The sequence below is a fragment of the Pagrus pagrus genome, assembly GCF_965226575.1.
Source record: "Pagrus pagrus genome assembly, chromosome: 10".
NCBI lineage: Eukaryota > Metazoa > Chordata > Actinopteri > Spariformes > Sparidae > Pagrus > Pagrus pagrus.
Genome location: NC_140194.1, coordinates 250,579 through 265,958, shown reverse-complemented (window position 1 = coordinate 265,958; position 15,380 = coordinate 250,579). Strand labels below are relative to the sequence as shown.

At 39.9% G+C, this 15,380-nt stretch overlaps 2 protein-coding genes across 2 annotated transcripts in view; both read left to right on the top strand.

Annotated features, from left to right (window-relative positions):
- Window positions 1–200: 200 nt before the first annotated feature.
- LOC311263180 (uncharacterized protein) lies at window positions 201–12,663 on the top strand (the record flags this gene model as incomplete). Its single annotated transcript, XM_084363103.1, has 4 exons — window positions 201–319; window positions 7,709–8,110; window positions 10,756–12,551; window positions 12,634–12,663. The coding sequence occupies exons 1-4, from the start codon at window positions 271–273 to the stop codon at window positions 12,661–12,663; spliced, it is 2,277 nt and encodes a 758-aa protein (XP_084219229.1). The 5' UTR covers window positions 201–270.
- ptprbl (protein tyrosine phosphatase receptor type B, like) overlaps window positions 11,591–15,380 on the top strand; it is a 38,130-nt gene continuing 34,340 nt past the window's right edge. The window contains exon 1 of the mRNA XM_084364791.1: window positions 11,591–13,106. Within this exon, the coding sequence (XP_084220917.1) occupies window positions 12,663–13,106 (444 nt within the window). The 5' untranslated portion in view covers window positions 11,591–12,662. The remainder of the gene's footprint in view (window positions 13,107–15,380) is intronic.

Here is a 15,380-nt window from a genome sequence, read left to right as displayed (position 1 = left end):
CTTCTCTCTGGGTGATTGTTATGATTATTATTATGATTATTATGATCATGAGAGTTTGACATGTATGTGAGCTGCCCTCCTTCAGGTTCATCAGAGCGGTGAACATGTGAACGATGGACTCTGGTATTTCCGTCAGACTCCTTTCTTGTGAAACGTCCACAACAATTGAATAGAAGGAAACGCTGCTCGCTGACTTTTTCCTCCCCACTAACACTCACTTCCCTTCAGCTCTTCATTCTGCTCGTCTGAGGCTGCAGGACGCACAGAAACATGGACTCCCCGACGCTGCTCTTCATGCTCGTCACATCCAGCTGTGTGTGTGAGTACTGATGATGAAGATGTTCTGTGTGTGTGTGTGTGTGTGTGTGTGTGTGAGATCAAACTACTAACAAAAGGTTTTTAGTTCAGATTCTGTCTGACATGTTAGATTACAGTATAAATACTCAAGTACTCACTGGGTACACAAAACAAGGAGGTAGCATGTCTTGTAACTTAGAAAGCAGTTTGTAATCAGAAGTTTTCGGATTCTTTTCTTCAGTAAAAGTCCTGCAGTAAACATATTTCATGTTCAGATCAGAAATGTGTGTGTTATAAATGACAGGAGGTACTTTTACTTATTTCACTGCAGTAAAATAAAACCACACAGTAGAAATATACTGAGACAAGTGACAGTGATGTCCTCGAAAATTTACTGCAGTAAAAGTACAAAGTACTATCATCAAAATATACTTAAGTACAAAAGTAAAAGTACTCATGATGCAGAATGGCTCATTGACTGTATGAACTGCTGGAGGTAACACATGATCAGTTATCAGCTGATTATATTAATAATCTGAATCTGTAAAGTAACTAAAAGTTATCAAATAACAGATCATAAAAACAGCTGTTCACTCAGAAACTCATCAAACAGAAGATTGAAATATAAAATGTGAGACAGGAACAAAACTGAAACAACATATTATATTATTATATGTTTTATATGATGTTTCATATTGTTTTATATTCTATAGTTAAGATGTAAAATGGTGTCTCAGCTCCTGTCACTGAGTCACTCTGCCTGTCTGCTCACATTATGAACCATAATTAATAATCATTAGGCTCCTTTTCACATCATGAAAAACTGAAGTGAGCAGATTTCTGAGATCTCATTGGAACATCAGCTGTTATTATCTGAGAGATGAAAACAGGAACATGCTGATTGTTGTACTGGAACGTGATGCAGCTATTACTTCTAAAGTACTCAAAGTAAAAGTAATCACGTTGCAGTAATCTGTTACTGTCAGTATTTTTTCTGTCTGATGTTTGTGGATTAATATTCCTGCTGCATTAATGTGTAGGTCATTCATCATGTTCTATAAGATCATCATGTTCTATAAGATCATCATCATGTTCTATAAGATCATCGTGTTCTATAAGATCATCATCATGTTCTATAAGATCATCATGTTCTATGAGATCATCATGTTCTATAAGATCATCATCATGTTCTATAAGATCATCATGTTCTATAAGATCATCATCATGTTCTATGAGATCATCATGTTCTATAAGATCATCATGTTCTATAAGATCATCATCATGTTCTATAAGATCATCTTGTTCTATGAGATCATCATCATGTTCTATAAGATCATCGTGTTCTATAAGATCATCATCATGTTCTATAAGATCATCTTGTTCTATGAGATCATCATCATGTTCTATAAGATCATCATGTTCTATAAGATCATCATCATGTTCTATAAGATCATCATGTTCTATAAGATCATCATCATGTTCTATAAGATCATCTTGTTCTATGAGATCATCATCATGTTCTATAAGATCATCGTGTTCTATAAGATCATCATCATGTTCTATAAGATCATCATGTTCTATAAGATCATCATCATGTTCTATAAGATCATCATGTTCTATGAGATCATCATCATGTTCTATAAGATCATCTTGTTCTATGAGATCATCATCATGTTCTATAAGATCATCATGTTCTATGAGATCATCATCATGTTCTATAAGATCATCTTGTTCTATGAGATCATCATCATGTTCTATAAGATCATCATCATGTTCTATAAGATCATCATGTTCTATAAGATCATCATCATGTTCTATAAGATCATCATCATGTTCTATGAGATCATCATGTTCTATAAGATCATCATCATGTTCTATAAGATCATCATCATGTTCTTTAAGATCATCATCATGTTCTATAAGATCATCACCATGTTCTATGAGATCATCATCATGTTCTTTAAGATCATCATCATGTTCTATAAGATCATCATGTTCTATAAGATCATCATCGTGTTCTATAAGATCATCATGTTCTATAAGATCATCATCATGTTCTATAAGATCATGTTCTGTAAGATCATCATCATGTTCTATGAGATCATCATGTTCTATAAGATCATCATCATGTTCTATAAGATCATCATGTTCTATAAGATCATCATCGTGTTCTATAAGATCATCATCGTGTTCTATAAGATCATCATGTTCTATAAGATCATCATCGTGTTCTATAAGATCATCATTATGTTCTATAAGATCATCATGTTCTTTAAGATCATCGTCATGTTCTATAAGATCATCATGTTCTATAAGATCATTGTGTTCTATAAGATCATCATCATGTTCTATAAGATCATCATCGTGTTCTATAAGATCATCATTATGTTCTATAAGATCATCATGTTCTATAAGATCATCATCGTGTTCTATGAGATCATCATCATGTTCATAAGATCATCGTCATGTTCTATAAGATTATCATGTTCTATAAGATCATCATCATCATGTTCTATAAGATCATCATCATGTTCTTTAAGATCATCATGTTCTATAAGATCATCATCATGTTCTGAGATCATCATCATGTTCTTTAAGATCATCATGTTCTGTAAGATCATCATCATGTTCTATGAGATCATCATGTTCTATAAGATCATCATGTTCTATAAGATCATCATCATGTTCTATAAGATCATCATGTTCTATAAGATCATCATCGTGTTCTATAAGATCATCATCGTGTTCTATAAGATCATCATCATGTTCTATAAGATCATCATGTTCTATAAGATCATCATCATGTTCTATAAGATCATCTTGTTCTATGAGATCATCATCATGTTCTATAAGATCATCGTGTTCTATAAGATCATCATCATGTTCTATAAGATCATCATGTTCTATAAGATCATCATCATGTTCTATAAGATCATCATGTTCTATGAGATCATCATCATGTTCTATAAGATCATCTTGTTCTATGAGATCATCATCATGTTCTATAAGATCATCATGTTCTATAAGATCATCATCATGTTCTATAAGATCATCTTGTTCTATGAGATCATCATCATGTTCTATAAGATCATCATCATGTTCTATAAGATCATCATGTTCTATAAGATCATCATCATGTTCTATAAGATCATCATCATGTTCTATGAGATCATCATGTTCTATAAGATCATCATCATGTTCTATAAGATCATCATCATGTTCTTTAAGATCATCATCATGTTCTATAAGATCATCATCATGTTCTATGAGATCATCATCATGTTCTTTAAGATCATCATCATGTTCTATAAGATCATCATGTTCTATAAGATCATCATCGTGTTCTATAAGATCATCATGTTCTATAAGATCATCATCATGTTCTATAAGATCATGTTCTGTAAGATCATCATCATGTTCTATGAGATCATCATGTTCTATAAGATCATCATCATGTTCTATAAGATCATCATCATGTTCTATAAGATCATCATGTTCTATAAGATCATCATCGTGTTCTATAAGATCATCATCGTGTTCTATAAGATCATCATGTTCTATAAGATCATCATCGTGTTCTATAAGATCATCATTATGTTCTATAAGATCATCATGTTCTTTAAGATCATCATCATGTTCTATAAGATCATTGTGTTCTATAAGATCATCATCATGTTCTATAAGATCATCATCGTGTTCTATAAGATCATCATTATGTTCTATAAGATCATCATGTTCTATAAGATCATTGTGTTCTATAAGATCATCATCATGTTCTATAAGATCATCATCGTGTTCTATAAGATCATCATTATGTTCTATAAGATCATCATGTTCTATAAGATCATCATCGTGTTCTATGAGATCATCATCATGTTCATAAGATCATCGTCATGTTCTATAAGATTATCATGTTCTATAAGATCATCATCATCATGTTCTATAAGATCATCATCATGTTCTTTAAGATCATCATGTTCTATAAGATCATCATCATGTTCTGAGATCATCATCATGTTCTTTAAGATCATCATGTTCTGTAAGATCATCATCATGTTCTATGAGATCATCATGTTCTATAAGATCATCATCATGTTCTATAAGATCATCATGTTCTATAAGATCATCATCGTGTTCTATAAGATCATCATCGTGTTCTATAAGATCATCATGTTCTATAAGATCATCATCGTGTTCTATAAGATCATCATTATGTTCTATAAGATCATCATGTTCTTTAAGATCATCGTCATGTTCTATAAGATCATCATGTTCTATAAGATCATTGTGTTCTATAAGATCATCATCATGTTCTATAAGATCATCATCGTGTTCTATAAGATCATCATTATGTTCTATAAGATCATCATGTTCTATAAGATCATCATCGTGTTCTATGAGATCATCATCATGTTCATAAGATCATCGTCATGTTCTATAAGATCATCATGTTCTATAAGATCATCGTGTTCTATAAGATCATCATCATCATGTTCTATAAGATCATCATCATGTTCTTTAAGATCATCATGTTCTATAAGATCATCATCATGTTCTATGAGATCATCATCATGTTCTATAAGATCATCATCATGTTCTATAAGATCATCATGTTCTATAAGATCATCATCGTGTTCTATAAGATCATCATCATGTTCTATGAGATCATCATCATGTTCTTTAAGATCATCATGTTCTATAAGATCATCATCATGTTCTATGAGATCATCATGTTCTTTAAGATCATCATCATGTTCTATGAGATCATCATTCTGTTCTTTAAGATCATCATCATGTTCTATGAGATCATCATCATGTTCTATAAGATCATCATCGTGTTCTATAAGATCATCATTATGTTCTATAAGATCATCATGTTCTATAAGATCATCATCGTGTTCTATGAGATCATCATCATGTTCATAAGATCATCGTCATGTTCTATAAGATCATCATGTTCTATAAGATCATCGTGTTCTATAAGATCATCATCATCATGTTCTATAAGATCATCATCATGTTCTATAAGATCATCATCATGTTCTGAGATCATCATCATGTTCTTTAAGATCATCATCATGTTCTTTAAGATCATCATCATGTTCTATGAGATCATCATCATGTTCTATAAGATCATCATCATGTTCTATAAGATCATCATGTTCTATAAGATCATCATCGTGTTCTATAAGATCATCATCATGTTCTATGAGATCATCATCATGTTCTTTAAGATCATCATGTTCTATAAGATCATCATCATGTTCTATGAGATCATCATCATGTTCTTTAAGATCATCATCATGTTCTATGAGATCATCATTCTGTTCTTTAAGATCATCATCATGTTCTATAAGATCATCATCGTGTTCTATAAGATCATCATTATGTTCTATAAGATCATCATGTTCTATAAGATCATCATCGTGTTCTATGAGATCATCATCATGTTCATAAGATCATCGTCATGTTCTATAAGATCATCATGTTCTATAAGATCATCGTGTTCTATAGGATCATCATCATCATGTTCTATAAGATCATCATCATGTTCTTTAAGATCATCATGTTCTATAAGATCATCATCATGTTCTGAGATCATCATCATGTTCTTTAAGATCATCATGTTCTGTAAGATCATCATCATGTTCTATGAGATCATCATGTTCTATAAGATCATCATCATGTTCTATAAGATCATCATCATGTTCTATAAGATCATCATGTTCTATAAGATCATCATCGTGTTCTATAAGATCATCATGTTCTATAAGATCATCATCGTGTTCTATAAGATCATCATTATGTTCTATAAGATCATCATGTTCTTTAAGATCATCGTCATGTTCTATAAGATCATCATGTTCTATAAGATCATTGTGTTCTATAAGATCATCATCATGTTCTATAAGATCATCATCGTGTTCTATAAGATCATCATTATGTTCTATAAGATCATCATGTTCTATAAGATCATCATCGTGTTCTATGAGATCATCATCATGTTCATAAGATCATCGTCATGTTCTATAAGATCATCATGTTCTATAAGATCATCGTGTTCTATAAGATCATCATCATCATGTTCTATAAGATCATCATCATGTTCTTTAAGATCATCATGTTCTATAAGATCATCATCATGTTCTATGAGATCATCATCATGTTCTATAAGATCATCATCATGTTCTATAAGATCATCATGTTCTATAAGATCATCATCGTGTTCTATAAGATCATCATCATGTTCTATGAGATCATCATCATGTTCTTTAAGATCATCATGTTCTATAAGATCATCATCATGTTCTATGAGATCATCATGTTCTTTAAGATCATCATCATGTTCTATGAGATCATCATTCTGTTCTTTAAGATCATCATCATGTTCTATGAGATCATCATTATGTTCTTTAAGATCATCATCATGTTCTTTAAGATCATCATGTTCTATAAGATTATCATCATGTTCTATGAGATCATCATCATGTTCTTTAAGATCATCATCATGTTCTATGAGATCATCATTATGTTCTTTAAGATCATCATCATGTTCTATAAGATCATCGTGTTCTATAAGATCATCATCATCATGTTCTATAAGATCATCATCATGTTCTTTAAGATCATCATGTTCTATAAGATCATCATCATGTTCTATGAGATCATCATCATGTTCTTTAAGATCATCATCATGTTCTATGAGATCATCATCATGTTCTATAAGATCATCATGTTCTATAAGATCATCATCATGTTCTATAAGATCATCATCGTGTTCTATAAGATCATCATCATGTTCTATGAGATCATCATCATGTTCTTTAAGATCATCATGTTCTATAAGATCATCATCATGTTCTATGAGATCATCATCATGTTCTTTAAGATCATCATGTTCTTTAAGATCATCATCATGTTCTATGAGATCATCATTATGTTCTTTAAGATCATCATCATGTTCTATGAGATCATCATTATGTTCTATATGATCAATTCAATTCAAAGGGGTTTTATTGTCTTGAAAGTTTAACAACAATGTTGCCAAAGCATCAAAACACAACTTGTCCAAACACTCGGACAGAACACAACAAATAACAACACAACACCAAGCTTGGTTTACATTAATTATATATACAGTGTGTGTGTGTGTGTGTGTGTGTCTGTCTCGGGTTGTGGCATGTTGACACACAGTGGGCAGCAGGTATGCCCTGTCTCCTTCTACCAGGAGTACTTTGAATGTTGAGATGTCGTTCAGCTCTTTGAACTCTGAGATTACAGAGTTGAACTTGTTAAAATAAAAGTCTGTCTGTCTGCCTGTCTGTCTTTCTGTCTGTCTTGCCTGTCTCTCTGTCTGTGATGTCATCCTCTCTGTCTGTAATGTCATCCTCTCTGTGTTGTGTGTCCTCAGCTGGTTTCCTCGTCACGTTGACCCCACACGGGTTGTGTCTGTCAACACAAAGTCAGCTGGTTGTCCTGGGACACTGTGATGTCACTAACCCCGCCCAGCAGTGGGCGTGGCTGGGTGGAGCCAGGTTGCTCCACACTCAATCGTCCAGGTGTCTGTGGGCGGACCCCGGCCCCCGCCTGCCGGTCCACGCCCGCCTCGTCAAACTGAGCGCATGCAGGAAGGCGCCGGCGTGGAGCTGCTACAACACAGAGGGAGCTCTCGGATTGGCTGAGACACACCTGTACCTGAGGAAACTGGGGACACGGCTGGTGATTGGAGAACACATGAAGACGTCAGAGTGGAGGAAGTACGACGTCGACTCAGGAGGGAAGACGCTGATGACATCACTGTGCACCGTGACAGGTGAGAGGAAACACACACACACACACACACACCTGTCTGAACACCTGGGTCTGATGCACCTGTAACCACACCCAACTATGATGTCACGAGTTGAATCATCTGATGACTCACATGAACCGTTTGATAAATGTGTGCAGACAGTCTGGACGTCGTTGTTGACATGATCTGAAATGAAAACAACATGAAAACTTGATTAATAACAGACATCATCACGCTGTCTGCTCATGATGACATCGTTACATCACAGAATGTGCAATGAAGTGACGGCCGGTTGATCTTTATCAGTTTTCATCAGTGGTCGTAGTTTATCCACTCACAGCTTTCAGACCAAACACATTTCAGATATATGAAACATTTTATCATAATCTATGAAATGATGTCACAATAAGTAAAAATAGGAATGTAAGAATGAAACTATCAAAACACTTCAAATAACTGCTGACTTGTCAGGAAACATTTTGTTCATGTTTCTACATTTTCTGAGTTTATTCAGAAGAATTTGATGATAAAAGGTTCATGACTTTTATCACAACCACAGTTATTTAATTTAAATATGAAGGTATGACGGCACACAGCCCAGACAGACACAGGCCGGGTCGTTCAGAGAGAAGATGGTGCGTAGTTCCTCTGTTAACCTGTTTACATCATTAATGTCAAAATACCCATTACATTGAGAAATTCATTCATTTGTGTGACCCCACAGATGTGTGATTTTACTGCTCGACCCCAGACAATAAATCAGAACAGCACTGTAGCACAGTTGGACCGTGTTCAGCCCGTCTGACCTGTAGTGAAGGATCCAGTGGACAAACTGGAGAACGTCTCAGTGAATGAGCAGCAGTTGTGGACAGTAACGAAGTAAATTTACTTGAGTACTGTACTTAAGTACAGTTTTTGAGTATCTGTACTTTGCTTGAGTATTATTTTGGGGGGATACTTTTACTTTCACTCCACTACATTTGAAGGACAAATATTGTACTTTTTACTCCACTACATTTCTATTAATGCTCTCGTTACTCGCTACTTTTGATCTTACGTTTTTTTTTTGCAAAATTCAGAGAAAATAAACTGTTTCTGCTGATTCGCGTATGGTTTGTCTTAGCCGTATTGCCGTACCTGTACTACGTCATGAGCACCCGTGGCCTTATCTCAAACCCATGTTTGAGATTTTAATCACAAAAACTGATTCGTTTCAGTTTAAATGTCTGTTGTTCTTACCGCGGACCAATTATATCACGGACTACAAAGACTCGTCTTCCAACCTGAGAAAGCACGTCGCGGTATGTAAAGTAGCTACTAACGTTAGCTAGCTTAATGTTTGTGAAAGAGAGAGAGTGTGTGTGTGTGTGTGTGTGTGAGAGAGAGAGAGAGAGAGAGAGAGAGAGAGTGGGTGTGCACGCGTTAGTGAGGTGCGGCTGTCTTTGATGTGGGTTATCCGGCTCATTTTTGGCTGTGATGTATGATATAAGTAAAGTAAACTAGCCAATAAGTTGTTTATCTGTAAATGTCAGTTCTTGTTGTGCCTGCATCTACATCTTTTTTATGTAGAGAAAGCATGGTTGTCAGATGCAAAAATATACTGAACTGACCGCAGCTGTCTGCAATATATTTCACTTGTTGATGAATGCAGCTGAGTGTGTGTTCTGAGGCTTCTTGCCTTTATTTGCTTATTTTTGAGCTATAAACACGTCTGTAGCAGAATCGCATCAGTGTATTGTATAATGACATTAAGCTACTTTCCTTTCCTGTATTTCCTGAGATATTTTTTAAATACTTTTACTTAAGTAATTTTTTAAACAAATACTTTAGTACTTTTACTTAAGTAATATTTTGACTAAGCTACTTTTACTTGTATTGGAGTAATATTTGACAAGGAGTATCTGTACTTTTACTCAAGTAGTGAAGTTGTGTACTCTGTCCACCTCTGATGAGCAGTAATGAAGCGTCTGTTTGAAGCTCTTTAGCTTCATTCCCATCAGCCTCAGCTGTTCTCTGTGTTTAGTGCTAAAAGCTAATGTCACCATGCTAACACAGTAACCTAAGATGGTGAACATGAGGCAGCGTGACAGGAAGCGTTAATGAGAGGAGGTGAACAGGCCGATGGTCAGAGGAGACTTCCCTCCTCACATTGTTTCTGCTGTCTGCTGGTTCAGGAAACACGTCAGCAGCTCTTCCTGTCACAGTATCCACATTACTGTCACACCACCTCAGATGGGTCTGTATCCAGATTACTGTGGTGTTCTAGAGGGACTGTAGCTGGAGGTGGAAGTAACTAATTACATCTACTCAATTGATTGTAATTAAGTAATTTTTTCTGGTTACTTGTACTTTTAGTAAAGTTGTACTATATTTTGTATTTTTTCACTCTGTAAGATTACTTCTACTTAAGTATGCATAACACTATATAATCTACTCAGTTACTTTTCATAATTGTGTGCTGAGTACAGTTTGAATTAACATCACTGGCCGAACACTCCAGGCCAATCAGCTTCTTCCGATGCTCAGATGCGTCTGAACACACCTCGTATCATCGTCATGAACGTAAACAACAAACATGACTATAGTTAGCACTCAGCGCTGTCAAGCTAGCATGTTAGCATTGGGACATTTTAGCAGCAACTGATGTTCCTCTCTTTGTTTTTCAGACACCACTCGCGTCTCCACCATCTTTTATTCCTCCACATATAAACCAGTGGGCCTGTCCAGCACCGTCCACTCCATCAGGAGTCCTGCCATGACTGTCACTAACCAAGAGTCATCACATGGAGTAAAGACCCACCGCACCACCCGACAGGCCTCCACCTCACAGCTCCACCCTTCAGTCACCAGCAGAGCTTTAACGTCCATGAATGACATCATCAGAGCTCGAACCAGGAGGTCAGAGTTCAGTCCTGATCTGTCCACGTCAGTCACACAGCTGTCGGCTTTAAACAGCAGCCATGTTGTGTCCTCCAGTCTGGCCGTGGTCACTGCTGAGCTGCTCACAGATGCCTCATCAGGTACAAACACACCTGAGCTCCGGACAGGTGATCAGACCACCACAGCGCACAGCCACTTCACCTGGACAGGAAGTGAACCAGAGACTCAGACAGTCACGCTGCTGTCTTCTGATGTCCTCTGGTCTTCATCAGAGACCACCACTGACGTCAACTCTGACGCCACCTCTGACGCCACCTCTGACGTCACCTCTGACGCCACCTCTGACGTCACCACTGACGCCACCACTGACGCCACCACTGACGCCACCTCTGACGCCACCTCTGACGCCACCTCTGACGCCACCACTGACGCCACCTCTGACGTCACCTCTGACGCCACCTCTGACGCCACCTCTGACGCCACCTCTGACGCCACCACTGACGCCACCACTGACGCCACCACCTCTGACGCCACCACTGACGCCACCACTGACGCCACCACCTCTGACGCCACCACTGACGCCACCCCTGACGCCACCTCTGACGCCACCACTGACGCCACCACTGACGCCACCTCTGACGCCACCACTGACGCCACCCCTGACGCCACCTCTGACGCCACCACTGACGCCATCAATGACACCATCACTGACGTCACCTCTGATGCCACCACTGACGCCACCACTGACGCCACCTCTGATGCCACCACTGACGCCACCACTGACGCCACCACTGACGCCATCACTGACACCATCACTGACGTCACCTCTGACGCCACCACTGACGCCACCACTGACGCCACCACTGACGCCACCACTGACGCCACCTCTGATGCCACCACTGACGCCACCCCTGACGCCCCCTCTGACGCCACCACTGACGCCATCACCGACACCATCACTGACGTCACCTCTGACGCCACCTCTAACGTCACCACTGACGCCATCACTGACACCATCACTGACGTCTCCTCTGACGCCACCACTGACGCCATCACTGACACCATCACTGACGTCACCTCTGACGCCACCTCTAACGTCACCACTGACGCCATCACTGACACCATCACTGACGTCTCCTCTGACGCCACCACTGACGCCATCACTGACACCATCACTGACGTCTCCTCTGACGCCACCACTGACGCCATCACTGACACCATCACTGACGTCACCTCTGACGTCACCACTGACGCCATCACTGACACCATCACTGACGTCACCTCTGACGTCACCACTGACGCCATCACTGACACCATCACTGACGTCACCTCTGACGCCACCACTGACGCCATCACTGACACCATCACTGACGTCACCTCTGACGCCACCTCTGATGCCACCACTGACGCCACCTCTGACGCCACCTCTGACGCCACCTCTGACGCCACCACTGACGCCATCACTGACACCATCACTGACGTCACCTCTGACGCCACCACTGACGCCATCACTGACACCATCACTGACACCATCACTGACGTCACCTCTGACGCCACCACTGACGCTGCTGTTGTTTTATCGGTTCGTTCTGAATGGACACGTTCGACTCCTGACACAGAGACATCCCACAGCAGGACTTTCCCTCCACCTGCCTCCACTACAGCTACACCTGATGGTCCAACAGCAGGTGTGATGTCTACATCAGTCGTGGAGACACATCCACCCTCCACCCCCCATGTCCCACCTACGACTTCACAGACCCCACCCCATCCAAAACTCTCAGACAGCATCACCACTGAACGAGCTCCACCCATGTCTCCAACAGCTGGAGTGATGTCCACCGAGAGGATCACCAGCTCTGCTCCAACAGCCCCACCCACCAGTCCTACAACACCACCTACAACCAAACCTGCAACCACACCTGTAACCACATCTGTGACATCCACAATGACAGAGACCGCAACAACCTCTGTCATCACGACCACACCCACTCCAACCACAACCATGGCAACAACCATCAAAACGATTCCACCCACCACCAAGACCAGTACAACCACACTTGCAGCTATGACAGCTAGCAGAACAACCACAGCTCCTCCTCTGACTACAACTGCACCTGACACCACGACTGCACCTGTGAGTATTCTGCTACTTCACTTCTGTGTCTCTGAATGTTCCTGTTACTTCATGAATCAGTGACAAGTATCACAATGTTTATAGATTAAACACAGAAAGTAACATTTTATATTTTTTATCTCCATCTGATGTTTCTTTGGTTGTTTTTCTGTTTTAAATCATCTCCAGCTGCTTCAGTTGTTCAGCAGAATGCTGCAACTCTGTTTTACTGTGAAGCTCCAGAAATGTTCTGTAGACTACGAGACTTCAACTGACTTTATATCATCAGGAGGAGATGATGGCTGAGCCTGACTTTATATCATCAGGAGGAGATGATGACTGAGCCTGACTTTATATCATCAGGAGGAGACGATGGCTGAGCCTGACTTTATATCATCAGGAGGAGACGATGGCTGAGCCTGACTTTATATCATCAGGAGGAGATGATGACTGAGCCTGACTTTATATCATCAGGAGGAGACGATGACTGAGCCTGACTTTATATCATCAGGAGGAGACAATGGCTGAGCCTGACTTTATATCATCAGGAGGAGATGATGACTGAGCCTGACTTTATATCATCAGGAGGAGACGATGGCTGAGCCTGACTTTATATCATCAGGAGGAGACATTTACATTATATTTACATTCAGCAGACGCTTTTGTTCAAAGCGACTTACAATAAGTACATTTGTCACAAAAAAGAAACACAACATTTCACCGTCCATAAAATAAGAAGAAGATGGCGAGTGACTCTGCTGTCCTGACGTTGGTCGGGAGTTCATTCCACCACTGAGGCGCCAGAACAGAGAAGAGTCGCGGCTTTTTAGCGACCTTTGTTTGCTCTCAGCGATGGCGGTACCAGCCGGCCACCTGATGTAGTAGAGCGAAGTGCTCGCGCTGGGGCGTGTGGTCTGACCAGTGTTTGGAGGTAAAGGTCTGCATTTCTATAGCTCTTCAGTCTACTGACAGCTCAAAGCGCTTTACAATGCTTGCCACATTCACCCACTGGCGGAGGCTGCCATGCAAGTCGCCAACTGCTCATCAGGAGCAATTTGGGGTTCAGTATCTTGCTCAAGGACACTTCAACATGTAACAGAGGGGAGCCGGGATTTGAACCAGTGACCTTCCGATTACTAGACGACCCGCTCTACCTCCTGAGCTACAGCCGCCTCGAAAGAGAAAATAGAGGTAGATGGGTGCAGTTCGGTTGACGGCTATGAAGGCCAGCACCATGGTCTTGAATCTGATGCGGGCCGCAACAGGAAGCCAGTGGAGGGGGTCACATGGGAGAGTTTGGGTAGATTGAAAATGAGGCGCACTGCAGCGTTCTGGATATTCTGCAATGGTTAAGTCGCTAATAAGTTAATGTTAGCATGCTAACATGCTAAACTAAGATGGTGAACCTGAGAAACATTATACCTACTGAATATCATCATGTTAGCATGTTGATGTTAGCATTTAGCTGAGCTCAGAGCTGCTGATTGTCTCGGTGATGAATCTGGACTTTAATGGTCTAATGAAGAGAAGTGTGGGACATGTTGTCTTCACTGACAGTTTGTCTCTGATCCACCATGATGGTTCAAACCTCCACCCACACTCCATGTAGACAGATTGTGACTTTTCAGCTTCAGTAAATAATAAAAATAGCAGCGAGTGAACAGGAACAGAAACTTCTGGTCACATTGAAGACGCTACACAAGAGCAGCCAACTGCTTCATCAGACACAGAAACAGAAGAAGAAGAAGAAGAAGAAGAAGAAGAAGAAGAAGAAGAAGAAGTGTGTGTGTGTGTGTGTGTGTGTGTGTGTGTGTGTGTGTGTGTGTGTGTGAGAGAGAGAGAGAGAGAGAGAGAGAGAGAGAGAGAGAGAGAGAGAGAGAGAGAGAGACAGAGAGAGTGTGTGTGTGAGAGAGAGAGAGAGACAGAGAGAGTGTGTGTGTGAAAGAGAGAGAGAGAGAGTGTGTGTGTGTGTGTGTGTGTTTGTGTGTGTGTGTGAGAGAGAGAGACAGAGTGTGTGTGTGTGTGTGTGTGTGTGTGTGTGAGAGAGAGAGCGAGAGAGAGAGAGTGTGTGTGTGTGTGTGTGAGAGAGAGAGAGAGACAGAGAGAGTGTGTGTGTGAGAGAGAGAGAGAGAGAGTGTGTGTGTGTGTGTGTGTGTGTGTGAGAGAGAGAGAGAGAGAGAGAGAGGAGGCTGTGAGCCTTCACCTGGTCACCAGGTGAGTCTGAAGGTTCACTGGTCCACAGCTCTTCTATTATTAGTGTCAGCTTCTGGCCCTGATCTCAGGCTGCTTCCTGAT